General features: G+C 54.0%; 1 protein-coding gene across 2 annotated transcripts; it reads right to left on the minus strand.

Annotated features, from left to right (window-relative positions):
- Positions 1–8755: 8755 nt before the first annotated feature.
- On the minus strand, positions 8756–17406 carry SLC27A5 (solute carrier family 27 member 5). Of its 2 annotated transcripts, XM_082369268.1 has the most exons (10): positions 15431–17406; positions 14826–15035; positions 14272–14430; positions 12277–12401; positions 11171–11365; positions 10997–11087; positions 9785–9983; positions 9486–9583; positions 9205–9335; positions 8756–9121 (listed from the first exon to the last, which is right to left on the minus strand). In XM_082369268.1, the coding sequence occupies exons 1-10, from the start codon at positions 16116–16118 to the stop codon at positions 8945–8947; spliced, it is 2073 nt and encodes a 690-aa protein (XP_082225394.1). In that variant the 5' UTR covers positions 16119–17406; the 3' UTR covers positions 8756–8944. The 2 variants fall into 2 exon arrangements, with proteins under 2 accessions (XP_082225394.1, XP_082225395.1); XM_082369269.1 differs by lacking the exon at positions 9205–9335 and having other exon boundaries at positions 8952–9121.
- Positions 17407–17491: the final 85 nt, after the last annotated feature.

The following is a 17491-nucleotide window of genomic DNA, read 5'->3' on the forward strand; positions in this document are numbered from 1 at the left end:
TCCCGTTTTCTGGCCGGCAGTGTTGTTCCCACCAAGCCCAGATAGTTCCTTGCTTCCCGCCCCCCTTAGCACCCAGTGCTGTGGTGGCCGCACCTGAGCAGACGCCCCAGATGCAACCTAGCTGTTTCCTCAATACAGACACCCCCCAAAGTGGAAGCGGTGAGTTTTCGGGAGCATGGGATTTCTGTTCTTGTTTTTTCCTTTTTGTTTTTGTCTTATAACAAAACATTATTTTTTTAAATTAATTAATTTATTTATTTTTGGCTGTGTTGGGTCTTCGTTTCTGTGCGAGGGCTTTCTCTAGTTGTGGCGAGCGGGGGCCACTCCTCATCACGGTGCGCGGGCCTCTCACTGTCGCGGCCTCTCTTGTTGCGGAGCACAGGCTCCAGATGCGCAGGCTCAGTAGTTGTGGCTCACGGGCCCAGCTGCTCTGCGGCATGTGGGATCTTCCCAGACCAGGGGTCGAACCCGTGTCCCCTGCATTGGCAGGCAGATTCTCAACCACTGCGCCACCAGGGAAGCCCCCAAAACATTATTTTATAGTTCTGGAGGTCAGGAGTCAGGCACAGCCTCACTAAGCTAAGCTCCAGGTGCGGCAGGGTTGAGTTCCTTCTGTGAACTCTGGGAGAACCCATCCCGTGTGCTCGACTTTTCCACCCTAGAGATGGCCTGCGAGCCGGCTTACGGCCCTTCCCCACCTTCTGAGCCAGCGGTGGCCAGTCGGCTCTCTCCCACAGGGCGTCACCCTGCTACTGTCCTCTGCCTCCCCTTCCACCTCTGAGGGTTCTCGTGGTGATGCTGGGCCCACCAGGATCATCCAGAACCATCTCCCCACCTCAGGGTCAGCTGATGGGCCATGGGAGGGTTTTTTTGGTTTTATTTATTTATTTATTTATTTTTGGCTGCGTTGGGTCTTCGTTGCTGCGCGCGGGCTTTCTCTAGTTGCGGTGAGCGGGGGCTACTCTTCGTTGCGGTGCGCGGGCTTCTCATTGCAGTGGCTTCTCTCGTTGCGGTGCACGGGCTCTAGGCGCACGGGCTTCAGTAGTTGCGGCACGCGGGCTCAGTAGTTGTGGTGCGCGGGCTTAGTTGCTCCGCGGCATGTGGGATCTTCCCGGACCAGGGATCGAACCCGTGTCCCCTGCATTGGCAGGCGGATTCTCAACCACTGCGCCACCAGGGAAGCCCTGGACCATGGGAGTTTTAAATTCTCATGGATACGTCAGTGTCTTCTGGAAACGTGGGGCCCGCCTGTCTGCCTTCCCTCCAGAAGGGCTCCCTGGCAGCTAGAATGCCCTGGACTCCCGTTCTCTACCATCTTCTCCATCCTGCAGGCAGAACCCAGGAGCACTGTGTCTCCGTGGATGCCAGGCAGGCTGCAGCCTCCTCCCCACAGCCGCTCACGTGGGTCTCCTCTCCCGGTGACCACACCGTTGGTCACGTCTTCATGCATCTGACTTTTGAATTTTCACGTAGTCAGATTTTGACTTTTGAATTTTCACGTAGTCAGATCCATCACTGTCCTCATCTTCCGTCGCTTTTCTTTGTTGTTGTTGTTGTTAAATATTTCTTTATTTGGCTGTGCCGGGTCTTTTTTTTTTTTTCATTTATTTATTTATTTGGTTGCCCCAGGTCTTAGTTGCGTCAGGTGGGCTCCTTAGTTGCGGCATGCGAACTCTTAGTTGCAGCATGCATGTGGGATCTAGTTCTCTGACCAGGGATTGAACCCGGGCCCCCTGCATTGGGAGTGCAGAGTCTTAACCACTGTGCCACCAGGGAAGTCCCTTCCATCGCTTTTCTTAGACGGCTTGCCCCAGCCAGCTCAGCAGCATGGTCAACCTGCAGGGCGGGTTCCAGAATCTACCTCTTCGGGTTAGAAACCGGGCCAGGCCACCCCTCCCGTGGCACCTCCTCACCCCTGCCATCCCCTGGGCTGCCTCTGGGCTGACGCTGCAGGAGGTGTCTTCCTGCCCAATTCCAGCTGCTCGCCCCCCCGCCCCCAGTCTCCTCTGATCCTCACGACCACCCCAAGAACCTCTCCTCCTCACCTGGGTCTCCCTCAAGCCTCTTCTCCTTCCTCGGCTGCTGCTCCTGAGGTCAGCCTACTTGAGGTGACCCAGTGATTGGCAGAGCCAAAATCTGACGTGGGTCCGTCTGACTGTGGAAGCATCTGTGAATGTAGGGAAAGGCTAAAAGCAAAGCCCGATTCTAGGTGCCTCCCTAACACCTGAAACCAGGAGAACTCCAAGGGCAGGTAGCAAGTCCCCCTCCCTCCCTCCGCTACTCCCGCAGTAAGAGCTCCAAGTCACACAGCCCTCCTCATCAAATGGCTGATCCTGCCAAGCCTGCAGAATTATTCCAGAAAGCCAGTCACATCCCGCAGCAGGGGCCAGGGGCCACCCAAGAGCACGTGACCCTGTGTGGTGCGAGGTCCTCTCCTCCGCAGGCTGTGAGCTCATCTACGCGTGTTGTGCGTTCAGCCACTCCCCATAGCCCTAGGGCTGGTTGAACAGAAGATGATTACAACAGTGGGCCCCCACGCACTTATGGTCAATAATCTATGACGAAGGAGGCAAGGATATACAGTGGAGAACAGACAGCCTCTTCAGTAAGTGGTTCTGGGAAAACTGGACAGCTACATGTAAAAGAATGAAGTTAGAACACTCCCTAACACCATACACAAAAATAAACTCAAAATGGATTAGAGACCTAAATGTAAGACCGGACATTATAAAACTCATAGAGGAAAATATAGGAAGAACACTCTTTGACATAAATCACAGCAAGATCTTTTTTGATCCACCTCCTAGAGTAATGGAAATAAAAACAAAAATAAACAAATGGGACCTAATGAAACTTAAAAGCTTTTGCACAGCAAAGGAAACTACACACAGGACAAAAAGACAACCCTCAGAATGGGAGAAAATATTTGCAAATGAATCCACGGACAAAGGATTAATCTCCAAAATATATAAACAGCTCATGAAGCTCAATATTAAAAAAACAAACAACCCAATCAAAAAAATGGGCAGAAGACTTAAATAGACATTTCTCCAAGGAAGACATACAGATGGCCAAGAAGCACATGAAAAGCTGCTCATATCACTAATTATTAGAGAAATGCAATCAAAGCTACAATGAGGTATCACCTCACACCAGTTAGAATGGGCATCATCAGAAAATCTACAAACAACAAATGCTGGAGAGGGTGTGGAGAAAAGAGAACCCTCTTGCACTGTTGGTGGGAATGTAAATTGATACAGCCACTATGGAGAACAGTATGGAGATTCCTTAAAAAACTAAAAATAGAATTACCATATAAGCCAGCAATCCCACTACTGGACATATACCCAGAGAAAACCATAATTCAAAAAGACACATGCACCCCAATGTTCATTGCAGCACTATTTACAATAACCAGGTCATGGAAGCAACCTAAGTGCCCATCAACAGACGAATGGATAAAGAAGTTGTGGTACATATATACAATGGAATATTACTCAGCCATAAAAAGGAACGAAACTGGGTCATTTGCAGAGACGTGGATGGATCTAGAGACTGTCATACAGAGTGAAGTAAGTCAGAAAGAGAAAAACAAATATCATATATTAACGCATTTATGTGGAACCTAGAAAAATGGTAGAGATGAACCGGTTTGCAGGGCAGAAATAGAGACACAGATGTAGAAAAAAGAAGCATGGACACCAAGGGGGGAAAGTGGCGGGGGTGGTGGTGGTGGCATGAACTGGGAGATTGGGATTGACATGTATACACTAATATGTATAAAATAGATAACTAATAAGAACCTGCTGTCTAAAAAATAAAATAAAATTCAAAAAAAATTTTTAAAAAGAAAAAAAATTTAAAAAAATAGAGTGGGCCCCGGGTGCCCGCTGCCCACTGTTGGGGCCATGGTACTAGTTGAAGACACTCCAGAGTTGGGTGGGGCACCACACTCCAAAGCTGCTGAGCAAGGCTGAAGCAGGGCGAGGAGAGCAGGGCTTTGAAGGGATGCCACAGACTCACCATCAAGACAGGTAATAGCTTCATATTCTACAAAATAAAAATGAATGCAAACATCATAAAATGTTACATTTCAGTGTAGAGATTTTTCACAGCTTTATGGAGATATTCACATACCATGCAATTCACCCCTTGAAGGTATACAGTTCAGTGGTTTTTAGTCTATTCACAGAGCTGTGCCTCCATCATCACACATTTAAACATTTTCTCACATTATCCAAAAAACACACACCTGTTAGCAGTCATCCCTAACTCCTCCTCCCCGACCCCTGGCGATCACCAATCTCCTTTCTGTCTCTGCGGATCTATCAGGGCTTCTTTTTTTGCTGCCGAATAATATTCCATTGTATGCATGTAGCACATTGTGTTTATCCATTCCTAAGTTGTTTGGACAGTTTGGGTTGTTTGCACGTTTTGGTACTGTGAATAATGCTGCTATGAATGTGCAAGGGTTTGTGTGGACATATGTTTTTATCTGTCTTGGGTATAAGATTATGTTAGGGGACTCTCCTGGTGGTGCAGTGGTTAAGAATCTGTCTGCCAACGCAGGGGACACAGGTTCAAGCCCTGGTCTGGGAATATCCCACATACCACAGAGCAACTAAGCCCGTGAGCCACAACTACTGAGCCCGCGTGCCGCAGCTACTGAAGCCCGTGCGCCTAGAGCCCGTGCTCCGCAATGAGAGACCCCACCGCCGTGAGAAGCCCGCGCACCACAACAAAGAGTAGCCCCCGCTCGCCGCAAATAGAGAAAGCCCGCGCAGCAACGAAGACCCAACGCAGCCAAAAATAAATAAATTTATAGGAAAAAAAAATTATGTTAGAACTGGAATTACTGATCGTACAGTAACTCTACATTTAACCTTGAGATGACTTTTCTAAAGCAGCTGCACCGTTCTGCATTCTCACTAGCAGCGTACAAGGGTTCCAGTTTCTCCACCCCTTCCCCAACACTTGTTATTGTCTTTTTTTATAACCACACTAAAGGGTGTGAAGTGTGATAAAGAGGTGTTATAGGATCTACCTTTTTAATCGTAATCAAACACATTTAGAAATAACACGAAAAAAGCAAACTATTGACAATTCTCCTGAAAAGACCTCTGGATCAGAGAAGCAATCGCTGTTTCATAGTAAATTGACACTTGTCCACTGAATTTGCCAGGCCAAGAAGTGACTCCCAAATCAGACTGTGTCTTGCTGTGTGATATATTTGCTGGCATCCAAAAGGGAAAGAGTCTTTCGGGGGGGCTAGAACTTGCTTTTTTTTCTGTTGCAAAATGTATATTAGGGCCCTCAGGCCCAAGTCAGCGTGAGGGAGACATGGTTTGGGGTAAAGGCCTGAAGTCACAAAACAACAGCAGAGTGCAGCTAGATGTGGCTCACAGACTCTGCTCACAGGGTAGGCTTACAGGGATCTTGTTTTCAGGGCTGAAGCGAGGACAGCCTGGCCCAGCTGAGAGGACCTCTTCTGCTGGCTCTCCCGGCCGTGCCCGCTCGTCACCCCAGAAGTTTACACAGGCAGGGACAGTACACAAACTTAAAAGACCAATCCAGAAGAGTAGAGCAAATAAATCCAAAATAGAGCTCTCTGCACAGAACAATAAATAAAATAGATTACACCACTGAACCTGAGCAAAGAAATGAGAGAGGGCACTAAAGTATGTAAGTCTAGTCATGAAAAAAGAGTAAAATGTACCCACCAAATAGACTTGTATCAGAGATATAAGGAAATATAAATTTATGTATATTATGAGCAACCCCATGGCAACACATTTAAAAATCCATTAGAAATGGATTTTCTACAACAGAAGCCCAGGGATACAGAAATCTATCCAGTTATTTTATGGAACTGGCTTAATCTTATGTGACTACATAAAAGTCTAATTTCTGTACAGCAAAGAGTTACAGAAACAAGATTAAAAGAGTCTGCACCATATCTGTGCCACCCAGTACAGATAAAAGGCTAATATCCTGAAAAGACAAAGAGCTCCTTTAAATTGTTAAGAACAAGGCAAACATCCAAAGGAAAGTCAGCGAAACACACAAATGGAGAAGTCACAAGGAGGAACAGCCAATGTCCCTGTCACTTGAAGACACGGGATTTAAAGTGGCTACAAGCTGTGACTCTACCTGACAAGGCAGCAGAAAACAACAACAAACGCAAACCTCCTTGCTGGCATTAACATGAAGCAGCCTTTGGGAGAGAAAGCTGGGGACACCAGCCACATTTTTTTTTTTTTTTTTAATTTTTAGCTGCGTTGGGTCTTGGTTGCTGGATGCGGGCTTTCTCTAGTTGCGGTGAGCGGGGGCTACTCTTCGTTGTGGTGCGTGGGCTTCTCACTGCGGTGGCTTCTCTTGTTGCAGAGCACGGGCTCTAGGCACACGGGCTTCAGTAGCTGTGGCTCGCGGGCTTCAGTAGTTGTGGTTTGCGGGCTCTAGAGCTCAGGCTCAGTAGTTGTGGCGCATGGGCTTAGTTGCTCTGGGGCATGTGGGATCTTCCTGGACCAGGACTCGAACCCGTGTCCCCTGCATTGGCAGGCAGATTCTTAACCACTGCACCACCAGGGAAGCCAGAACAATTATGTTTTAATCCTTGCAAAGGTAATAGCAAAAACTGTGAATGTCCGAAGCTGGCTGGGGCTTGCAGGGGCAGGAATTTGTTTAAAGTGCTGGTGAACCTGTAAGCCTTCAGATCCATAGTGAGATCTTTTTATAACATCCATGCGATGACGGAGGGACTTGACGCCTGCCCTGACGGTGCTGGCTAAATAACTCACGGCTGAAGCACCCCCTCAGCCGGGGCTTCCTTGACGGTAAAGTGGGAATAACGCTACAACCACCCTGTGAGATGGGATGAGGGTGACACAGACTGTTGACTGAGACGTACCCGCATTGGCCCAGCTACAAGGGCAATCTTGAGGGTTCTTAGGTACAGTTTAATCCTGTTGTTGCTGACAATGATCCCCGCCAGTGACACTGCTGATGAAGAAACAGGCCCGCAGTGAGAGCCGAGCCAGGATGCCAATGCCAGGGACTACAGGTAGCCCTTGCGGGGAACTCTCCCTGCACTTCTATCTTGTTTAATCCCCACAAACATTTGTTGAGGTGGACACGATCACCAGTCCCATTTTACAATGAAGGAAGACAGTGCTCGGGAGGTAAGGGGTTCTAGGCCCAGGCCATCCAGCCTGTAAGCGGCCAGCTCTCAATCCACACTGAAACCTCCGGGATCCACAGACCCAGGTTCGCATCCAGCACACGTCCCCCCGCGCCACTCTCCAGGCATCCCAGCACATGTCCTTCTGTTGACTGGGTGGGTCTCTTTGGCCCACATCCCAGATGCTAGCCTCTTCTGTCAGGAGGAAATGCAGTGACACGGCCTCACCAGTCAGGGCCCCTTGACCTGGGTGCAGGAATGCAGTGTTCCTCATCGGGGGGGATGGCCACAGCTTCACCCCACTCGCAGCATGGTACATGCAAGAGAAGTGGACGTATCGGCTCATGCTGGCACAGGCGATGGGCAGCTTTTCCTTCTCCAGGGAAGCCTGGAGAACCTGTAGAGCAGTGCCCAGCAGGTCTTAAGGGACAGTCACAAGTCATGGCAGGAGCACTTGGTCGCAGTGGGGTGGCCAGTGGCAGCCTCTACTGCTTCATCCATACACTCCAAGCTCTCTTCCAGGCTGGTTTCTGGTCCCGGAGGGTATCAGGGCCTTAAGGGCAGGACACTGGGCCTCAAGGTGGACCAGCCCAGTCTCTGCTGCTATGTGCCAGCTGTCAAACGATACTGGACCTACTGTGTGCTCCAGGAGGAAGTAGGCCTGGGCCAAAGCAGGGGTGGCCAGCCTGGGCCTCTGCTGCTATGTTCACACAGCCCCAGCTCCCTTCCTAGCCAGGGTCTCTCATGGAGGGAACGGGCATGTGAACAAACCTGACGACCTAGTGTGTGTAGGGAGGTGGGCTGGACCACAGTGGGCCCAGATTGAGTCCAGCTGTGTGCACCAGTGCCAAGAAGGGGCTGTGGTTCTGTGGGGGACAGACGGGGCTCCCTTGGCCCCAAGGGCAGAGAAACAGTCAATGACAACAGGAACAGCCACATCCCGGAAGATAACCCCAGGGATGGCCCGCAGTGCCTGGTCTGCTGTGCTCAGGCTGCACACAGCGCCCGGCCACCGCCACCGATGAGAAGATTCTCATAGCAAACCCACCTTAAGATGCCCAGGGAGCCGTGGGGCCATGATACTGCCCCGGGGACGTCACCCAGCAACAGCTGCTCCTGCTAACATCCCCCTGCCTACTGCTCCCACAGTGGCCCCTAAGACACTGTGTACTCTGTTCCCCAGAAGCCTGTGCCTCTGCTCCCCCCAGAGGGACTTGCCGCAGGGCCTTTGCACATGCACTCTGCCAGACACACTCTTCCCCCAGTCACACCCTTCCTGCCTCAGCCCAACGCCCTCTGGCCTGTGTCAGCCTGCCCATCATGGCACTTCTCCCCACATCCTCCAGACCACGTCCACATCCACTGGCCTAGCCCAGCCCCAGCTGCATCAGAGGCCACAAATTACCCACAGATAGAGTTGTCTCTCCACCTGGGGTGGCTGTGGGGCTGCGGGCTCCTCCCACACCCCTGGCCTTGCCCAGACAAGGCCACTCCTCAAGAAGGGGGGGACCCTGAAGTAAGTGAGGGCACCGGCCCCTGCACTCCTTGCTTGTTTCCGCATCCACACAGACATCTGTGTACACATCCAAGTTTATTCTCGCTCTGCTGCGGGGCCAGGGTCATCCCACACTGTGCAGCTGGGGATAAGGCCAGGCTCGGGTTCCTGGCGACCCCGTGCAGGTCTGGGGTGTGGGTGACAATACAAGAGGGGGTGGTGATCAGCGTTGGGCCTAGTGCCTTCGGATGCCCTGTGGGCTGACCCGAGGGTTAGAGTCTCCAGGCTCCCTCACATACTGCCCGGTATATGTCTGACGTCAGGGGCCGGAAGGCTCGGGCCCGGTTGTCCAGCAGGTACAGGGGGTCAGCAACAATGCCCACGTTGAAGCCCTCGCGCACCAACCGGGACTTCACCAGTTTGAACGTGCTTGTGATCTCCAAGGCGTCCTGCAAGGGCAGAGACTGTAACCCCGACTGTGACTGTCCCGCCGAGACCTCCCACCCACCTACTCCAGCCACGGCGAGCTCACCTGAACACGGATGAAATGGGGGGCAGCGTAGGCGGGGAGCCAAGTGCGCACGTGCTGGTACAGCCTCTGCCCGTCAAAGGCCTGGCCGGGGGCCAGCTGCACGGCAGCCATGCCCACCTTGCCCTCACATCCTGTGGAGCACATGCATCCTCGGCGGACCCGCCTCACAGTGCCCGCGGCTGGCTCTCTCCCCTGGGTCCCAGCAGCCCCCCGCCTGTAACAAGGCTCCGGCACCACCCACAAAGCAGTTGGCGGGTTAGAATGAGGTGAACCCCCCGCACCTGGCACAGGCACACCGTAGACGTTCACCTCCTGCAGGAAGTCCACGAGTGACAGCACGCCCTCCACCTCCCGCGTGGACACGTTCTCACCCTTCCACCTGCGGGGTTGGAGGGGGTGCTGGGACCAGGGCCCGGGAGAGGAGGCCCCGCCCCTGACCAAGCCCCGCCTCCCGGCGACTAGGCCCCATCCCCTCCGGAATTCAGAAGTCCCGCCCCTGGAAAGGAGAGGCCCCGCCTCCTTCCACAAGCCCCGCCCCCTCCAGAATCCAGAAGCCCCGCCCTGAGAAACCCCGCGGGACCGGAAGGTGTCCCCGAGGCGGTCGCGGAAGTAGAGGAAGCCTTCGTCGTCCAGGGCCAGCACGTCCCCGGTGTTGTAGTAAAGGTCGTTCGGGCGCCGCACGTTCTTCACCAACTTCCTTTCTGTGTGCTCCCGGGGCCCACGGTAGCCCAGGAAAGGTTGGTGACGCAGCACCTGGGTCAGCAGGAGCCCTGCCTCCCCTGGGGGGTAGGAGTGGGAGTCGGGCATTAGCCGTGGACGAGAACATCAGGGGCCCACCAGGCCGCGGCCGGGACTCTGACAGAGAAGAGACAGAGAGAGACCCAGAAACAGATCCAGAGACAGAAAATGAGAGGCAGAAGGAGAGAGAAGGTGGCATCAGGGAGTCCATTAGAAATAGGGGACCACCGCCGCGGAAAGGAACCCGGAGGAGTCTCTGCAGGGAGGGTCGGGAAGGGAGACGCTAGGGGGATGGATGAGTCTTCAGCTGCTGCGAAGTCGAGCTTGTGGAAGGACAATTAAGGCTCGTACTGTGTGGCCCCACAGGGGCAGAAATAGAATCAGCGGGTGGAAATTGCAGGGAGGCAGCTGAGGTCAATATAAAGAAGATCCTTGCAATCACCAGTTAGCTATCAGTGTAATGGGCTGTTCCAGGGGGTAGTCAGCAACTTTGTAGGCGTGCACATAGGGCTGGGTTCATTCACTCAACAAACTGACCTCTGGCCGTGGGCCACACAATATGCTGGGGGTAGATATTAAATAATTGTATGTATAGCACAATACCTGCCACATAGTAAATGTTATCTAAGTGTTAAAGAAAGAAAGAAAGAAAAGAAATAGGGAAAGGCTAACAAGGATGGGCGAGGGAGAGAGGCAAATGGTGGTGGGAAGAGAGCGATTCCGCCAGGACCTTGCAACGCCCCCGGAGAGAAGACCCTAGGAGAAGGTTCAGGACAAGAGATAGATGACTGGGAGGATGTGACTTCCACAGAAAGCTCAAGAGAACAAGTCAAATGGACGAGAGGTTGAGGCAGAGCTGGGCAGAGCTGACAAGCTGCGAGGGAGAGCGCCCCGGACCGCCGTCAGACAGGCCTGGGGCTCAGGGTCAGGTGAGGACTGCAGACACCACCACTGGACCTCAGCCTCAAGGCTTTGGGTGGCTTGTTCCAGCCACGGAGGAGACTGAGGGTCTCCACCCTTCCCACACCCTGGGAAGGTTCTCCAGCCCCCATACCTGGCCTCGCAGGGATGCAGAGGCCCCAGCTGTCCCTCACAGGCTCCTCTGTCTCCATGCTGTACTGTACAAGCTCGAAGGGGGACAGCATCTGAGTGGAGGGTGGGGAGATGTCAGCAGAGGTCCTGTGGGCTCAGCCTCAATCAGGGCCACTGTCACGCCCAACACACTCACTCGAAGGAAGCAGCTTATCTTGCCCTGGGCCCCACAGCGCCCTGGATAGTTGACAAAGCCACCGTTGCCTTCCGTGGAGCCGTAGACTTCCCAGATCCGAATGGGGCCAAAGCGCTGCTGGAAGGTCTCCCACACTTCTGCCCGGAGTCCACTGCCAATCGCCAGGCGGACTTTATGTGTTCGGTCCTCTGGCCGCTGCAGGGACATCCCAAGAAGGGTGAGGAGGAGGTGCCCTTGGATGTGCCCAGGAACCCTTACCCGGGAGGGCTATCTTGGGTCCTGACCTGAGGAGCTACCTGGGAGGTGATGGGGGGCCTTTACCTTGGTGATCTACCTGAGTTCTTACTTGAGCAGTTACCTGTAGTCTGTACCTGGAGAGTTACTTGCAGGGGTTACCTGCAGAGGTTACCTGGGAACCTTACCTGGAGCGATATCTAGGGGTGACTGGAGGCCTCATCTGGGGTCTTACCTAGGGGAAACATCTGGGGTCTTATATAGGGGTAGTTACCTGAAGCTTTTACCTGGGGGGGGGGGGTGGTTAACTGGAGGCCTTACCAGGAGGGGTTACTTGGGGGCCTTTACCTGAAGGTAACCTGGGGAGTGACTTGAAGCTTCATCTTGGGGAGTTATCTGGGAGCCTTACTTGGGGGTAGTTACCAGGAGCCTTTCCCTGAGGGGTTACCTAGAGACTATATTTGGAAGGATACCTGGGGACCTTGCTTAGAGACAGTTACCCAGGGTCCATACATCATTGATACATAGCATGAGGCCAGCTCACATCTAGTGAGTTTATCCTGAGCCACACCCTGTTCTAGGCACTTTACGTGTTTAATTCTCACAATACTCCCTTGAGGTATTATTCCTGATTTCCAGAAGAGGACACTGAGGCTGAGAGATGTGAAGTCACCTGCCCAAGATAGCACAGCTGATCATCAAAGCAGCCATGACTGGAAACCTTGTGTGGGACTCTGTCCATGCCTCTTGTCTGGGGTGTTTTATTGATACCTGAGCAACCTTGCTTGAGCCCTGGACTGAATCTACCTGAGATCTTTACCTGGGATGACTCCTGGGGTGTCCACCTTGGAGCCCTAATCTTAACACCTCACCTGGGGGGTGTTGCACAGGTACCGCAGGACCTCGCCCACATACTGGATCACAGTCACACCATGCTGCCGACAGTCGTCCCAGAAGCAGGAGGCAGAGAACTTGGGGGCCAGGACACAGGTCACTCCTTGGAGGGAGGAGAGGAAAGGGTTTCAGGTCATCCTTCCAAGCCACTGTGAGAAGCTGCTTTGATCACCTGGCTGTGGCCCCTGAAACCCAAGATGACATCAGGCTCACCTCTGTGTTGCTGGCCCAGCCAAAACTATTCCCATGAGAAGAGCACAGCCGAGCCTGAGTTTGAATCCCGTCTCCAGAATGTGTGGAAAGCTCGGTGCCTGGTACAAAGTGAGCACTGCTGAATAAGGGCTGTGAGTAGGAATCACTCTTGATTGTGATAAATGTCTTAGGAATGTCTAGCTCGGCAAATGGATAGATGGATGAATGGGTAGGTGGGTGGAAGGATGGATGGGTGATGGATGGGCGGGTTGGTGGATGGATATATGGATGTTCTGAAGGATGGACACATGGATTAATACATCTTAGGGGCCACTACATCCACTCCAGGAAAGTGCTCCCTCCCTTTCTGATCCCCTCCTCTGCAGCTGGCTCTGTGGATGGCACTCTCCTTACCTCAACCCTAACCCTCAACAAAACCCTGAAAGCTAAGTACCATCCCTGCACCCAAAGGGACGATGGCTCGTGTGCTTGGTGAGGTAGCAAGTATGTGTCTTCTTCGAGGCTGTATCTTGACGGAGGTGAAATATAATGCCCTCTCTGTGAAAATGGATGCTGGGTCCTTGAAAGAGATAGCTTTGTTAGCAACCCCTAGTGAAATGCCTGGATTCGGGAAAGGTCTTCAAGAGCTGCTAAAACCAGGGGGGAGGTTGATAAGGATTTTTCCAATGAAAGCTTCCCAATTCTTCTCAGCCTAAGGTAGGATCCCAGTTTTGAGCAGCCTCCAATGTGACAAATTAGCAGGCACTTTGCACCCCACCAAGGTTCTTGACAAGAATAATTGAACTGAATCTGAAAACATCTCTAGAGGGAACATCTAGTCTACCAGGAAGTGTGGGAGGGAGAGGAGCAGAGACCAAGCAAGCAAGTACAATGAGAAGAGTTTAACTGCAAAAAGACAGTAAGACAATTGGGGAAATTTTTAACATGAAGTGCACATCAGATAATATCAAAGAGTTACTGTTAATTTTTTCAGGTGTGATGATCACTCTCGTTACAGTTTTTTAAGGCCTTACCTGTTAGAGATACATACTGCAATATTCACCAACAAAAAGATAGCGTCTGGGATTTGCTCCAAAATAATCCAGAAAGCAGGAAGGGAGTACATACGAAATAAAATTGGCAACATGTTAACAATTGTTGAGGCTGGGTGAGGATATGGGAAGCGTCATCAAACTATCTGCTCTGCTTTAGTGTATGTTTGAAACTGTCCATGATTTTAAATTTTTTAAATAAAATATGAGTAAAAAGACAAGTGGGAATAAGGGGGAGGCGATAAATGAAACACAGAAGAGCAGCATGCTGATGGTGGCTGAAGCTGGGTGGTGAGGACCTGAGGATGCATGTAGAGAATTTTAGAAATTTTTATATTTCAAAATTTTCCATGTTAAAATTTCAGGGAAGAAAACCAAACAAACAAACAACAACAACAACAACAAAACAGACCAGCGCAGTCTGTTGACTGAATTCATGGTCAGGTGTCTGGGGAGACAGCCTGATGGAGTGCTTGGTGAGTGTTCCCTCACTGGCTCCGCCTGCGACGACAGATATGAGTGACCAACACTCATATCAGCTCTTTCACCTCCTGACCACAGCACAGCCATTAAGGACGGTCTGGGTGTCCAACCCTCTGTCCAGGTAGCCCTGGGGCTCACTGTCCCTTGTCGAAGGTAAGAACCTGGGGTGCTGGGTAACCTCTGGGGCCTTGACATCCAGTCTGGCAGTCCTGTGGATTGGGGGGTGGTCCTCAGAGAAGGGCTTACCAAGCTCCAGGCAGCTAAGGACCCCAAGGACCAGCCCCATCGTGTGGTACAGAGGCAAGACCGTGTAGACCACGTCATCCGCTGTGACCCCACACAGGGTCAGCATCCCGCTTATCTGCAGCGCCCGCTCATACGTGAGGATGGCTGGCTTCGGGAGCCCTGGGGGATGAAGGAACGGGAAGAGTGGGGTGGTGCACGGACAGCACTCGAGGCACCTGCACGCAGGAGTGGGTCTCCAGGGCCAGGTCTGCGTGGTCAGGGGTTTGAGGCTCCCGAAAAGTGGTCAAGCGTGGGACCTGTGGGTGGGCTTGGGGAGGACAAGTTGGACGAGTTCAGAGGCTGAATTCCAAAGTTCAGGGTTTCAGCGGCTGTTTACTGGGCAGAGGCAGGATTCTGGCGCTGACCATTCAGATAACACTGGGGGTCAGAGTTCGGCCAGGTGTCAAAATCAAAGGGCAGGGTGGGTTTCAGGTCAAGTTTGAGGCACAGGTCAGGCTTGGAGTCACGTCAGCGGAAGGGTTCAGAGGTTGGGCTAGGCTGCTGGGCGCCCTCACCGGTGGTCCCCGAGGTGTAGATGAACAGGGCTGGGCTTCTCAGCTTGATCTCAGCTCGATGGTCAGCGGGCACGGGGTCTGAGGGTGCAGCATCCAGGGCAGCCCCCAGAGCCCTCACCCCCGGCGTGGGGGAGGAGCGGCTGAGGTAGAAGCAGCGGATGTTCTCTGCCTGCAGCTTGGGAAGGACCTCCTCCAGGTTCTCCCGGAGGTCTGTGGGAATGCGTCAGAGGAGGAATTTAGAGGAGGCCCACCTTTGAGGTGGGGGGGGGGGGACCCGAGATGTGGGAGAGGAGCCCACTGCCAGCCATCGAGGAAGCAGCCAGCAGAGAAGAGCACCTGCCTTATCTGTAAAGAACCCCGTAATTAGTATTTGGGGGCAAAAAAAGTTGAAATAGCCATGTTGAAGAAAACACAAAGCAGAACTCTGGTGCCCTCTGAATTACTTTCCAGCAACTAAGTTTTGGCCCTAATTGCCTGGGGGTGGGTGAGGGGCACGGAGCTCTTGCCCAGACCCCACCAGGACCCTCTGAACTGCAATCCTCCACGTCTGTCTCCTGCCCCTGTCCCCACCGCATCCGACCTCCGCTGGTCTCTGAGATCCTCACCTGGGTCCACCACCAGCACCCGAGCCCCAGAGCTCAGCACCGAGTGCACCAGGGGCGCCCCCCGGCCGTGCGGATTAATCCAGGCCACCGGACAGCCCAGCTTGGCCAGCCCGAGCCACAGACCCAGAGCAGGAATGGTCTGCGAGGGCAGCACGAGGAGGGCGGTGGGCTCCTGAGCGCGGGGCCCCGTGGCGCCGCCCAGCTCGGCCTTCATGACCCACGCCGCCCGGCAGGCCCTGGCGTCCAGCTCCCCGAAGGTGACCGACCGGCTCCCCGGCCCCGTCCACACCAAGATCGCGCGCCCTGGCTGCGCTCGCACCCGCCGCTCGAAGGAATCTACGAAGGTGTCAGGTGGCTGGCGGCTCAAGCGCGCCCAGATGTTCAGGCCCAGGCGGAGAATCTTGAAGACGTAGGCCAGGTCTGCAGGCAGCCAGCGCAGCCCTGGGGGCGGCTGCGTGGGCAGCAGAGCCAGCGTGAGGGCCGCAGCCGCCAGACTCAGCCAGTGGGGCATCCAGGGGCCGAGCCAGGGCCACGCCAGCACAGCCAGGCCCAGCAGCACACAGCAGGCGGAGTCTCCCAGGAGCCAGCGCAGGGCCAGGGCCACTGCTGCAGGCCATGCGGACTGCCCCAGGCCTCGCAGCAGCAACAGCAGCAACAGCAAGAAGGCCAGTCGTCCCCAGATGCCCATCGTACCTGCTCCTGCCTCAGGGAAACGTCCAGGAATGCCCACCTCTTGCCCGGGCTGATGACCTGTCAGCCCCGCCCCCTGGCGGTGACCCAGAGGCTGTTGACCATGGTGGTGACTCCAGGACTCTGCCTCCAGCCCTTCTTAACCCCAACTGTTTCACTCTGCCTGGTCTTCCGCGTGGTTCCAGCCCCTCTGCCTCTGTCCCCCACGCTGCGCCCCAGGCACTTGGGAAATAGGCAGAAATCCCTCTCCCAGGAAACTGAACTTCCAGCCATGCCAAATGCAAATTCAGCAGGATAGCAGGGCAGCTCTGGTTGTAAGCATTGCCTTCCCATCTGCAAACCTCACCAGGAGGTTCTCCTGTGGCACCTACTTAATCTGAATCCTCCGGGAGATGGGTCCTGGCCGGGATGAGCCCCCAGCCTCCTGCCAGGTACACAGCAGGTGCTCAGTAAGCCCTTGAACACCTGCAGTGCCCGAATTCAAACCCAGCTCTGATCCCCAACCCATGTGGTCCACTCTGACTCTCTGCCTTACCCTTGGCATCAATGGGAACCACGCTCAGGGTTCAGGAGGCTGAACTCTGCCTGGAATGTGGGTCTGGCAGTCTATGCACGGTTGGACCAGGAAAGCCTTAGCCCCCCTCCTCTGGGAGGCAGTCACAGGGGGTAGCGCAGAGAAACGTTGCCATTGGCCTAGGATCACGGCAAGCCGGGCTACTGGAGTGCCCTACAGGCCACACCGCCCTCACCGGCTCCAGATACTTTGGACCGGGGTGCCCAGGCCACGTGCCGACAGTGTGATGGGGGCACACGAAGAGTAGCCTCGAACTGACACTGGCTGGCCATCTTCCGCAGCCCAATGGGCAGCCCAAGGGTCCCGGCTGCCGCTTTCTGCCCTTCCCCCATCCCAGCCCTGCCTGGCACTTCCGACCTTGCCGGCCAGGACAGCTATCCTGGGGCTCGGACCCCCTAGTGGCAGCCTGGCCCCAAAGACCCCCTGGACCCCCCAAAAGTGAGGTGCTCAACCATCATGCCCATCAGGACAGGGGAGGAGAAGTCTGAAGGCTAGAGAGTCTGTCTGGAAGATCTGGGGGGAGGGGCCTCGAAATCTGTATCTTGGGTGGCAGCAGCTGGGATTGTGGCTGCGAACTTCCCACACGTGGCCTCCCTCTCCGAGACCCGCCTGTACCCCTCCCCACAGGACCGAGGGCTCTGGAAGAGTCAAGCGCCAGTCATACGTGCACCCCACTCCCACCCAGAGAACAGACACGAGATGGCTAAGCGGATCATCCGCTCGCAGCCCAAAGGAGCCCAGGGAGCAGCAGGCACGCTGCCCAGGGACGGGGGCACTGAGGCCCGACACCCACAGAC

This window comes from Balaenoptera borealis (genome assembly GCF_965194805.1).
Source record: "Balaenoptera borealis genome assembly, chromosome: 19".
NCBI lineage: Eukaryota > Metazoa > Chordata > Mammalia > Artiodactyla > Balaenopteridae > Balaenoptera > Balaenoptera borealis.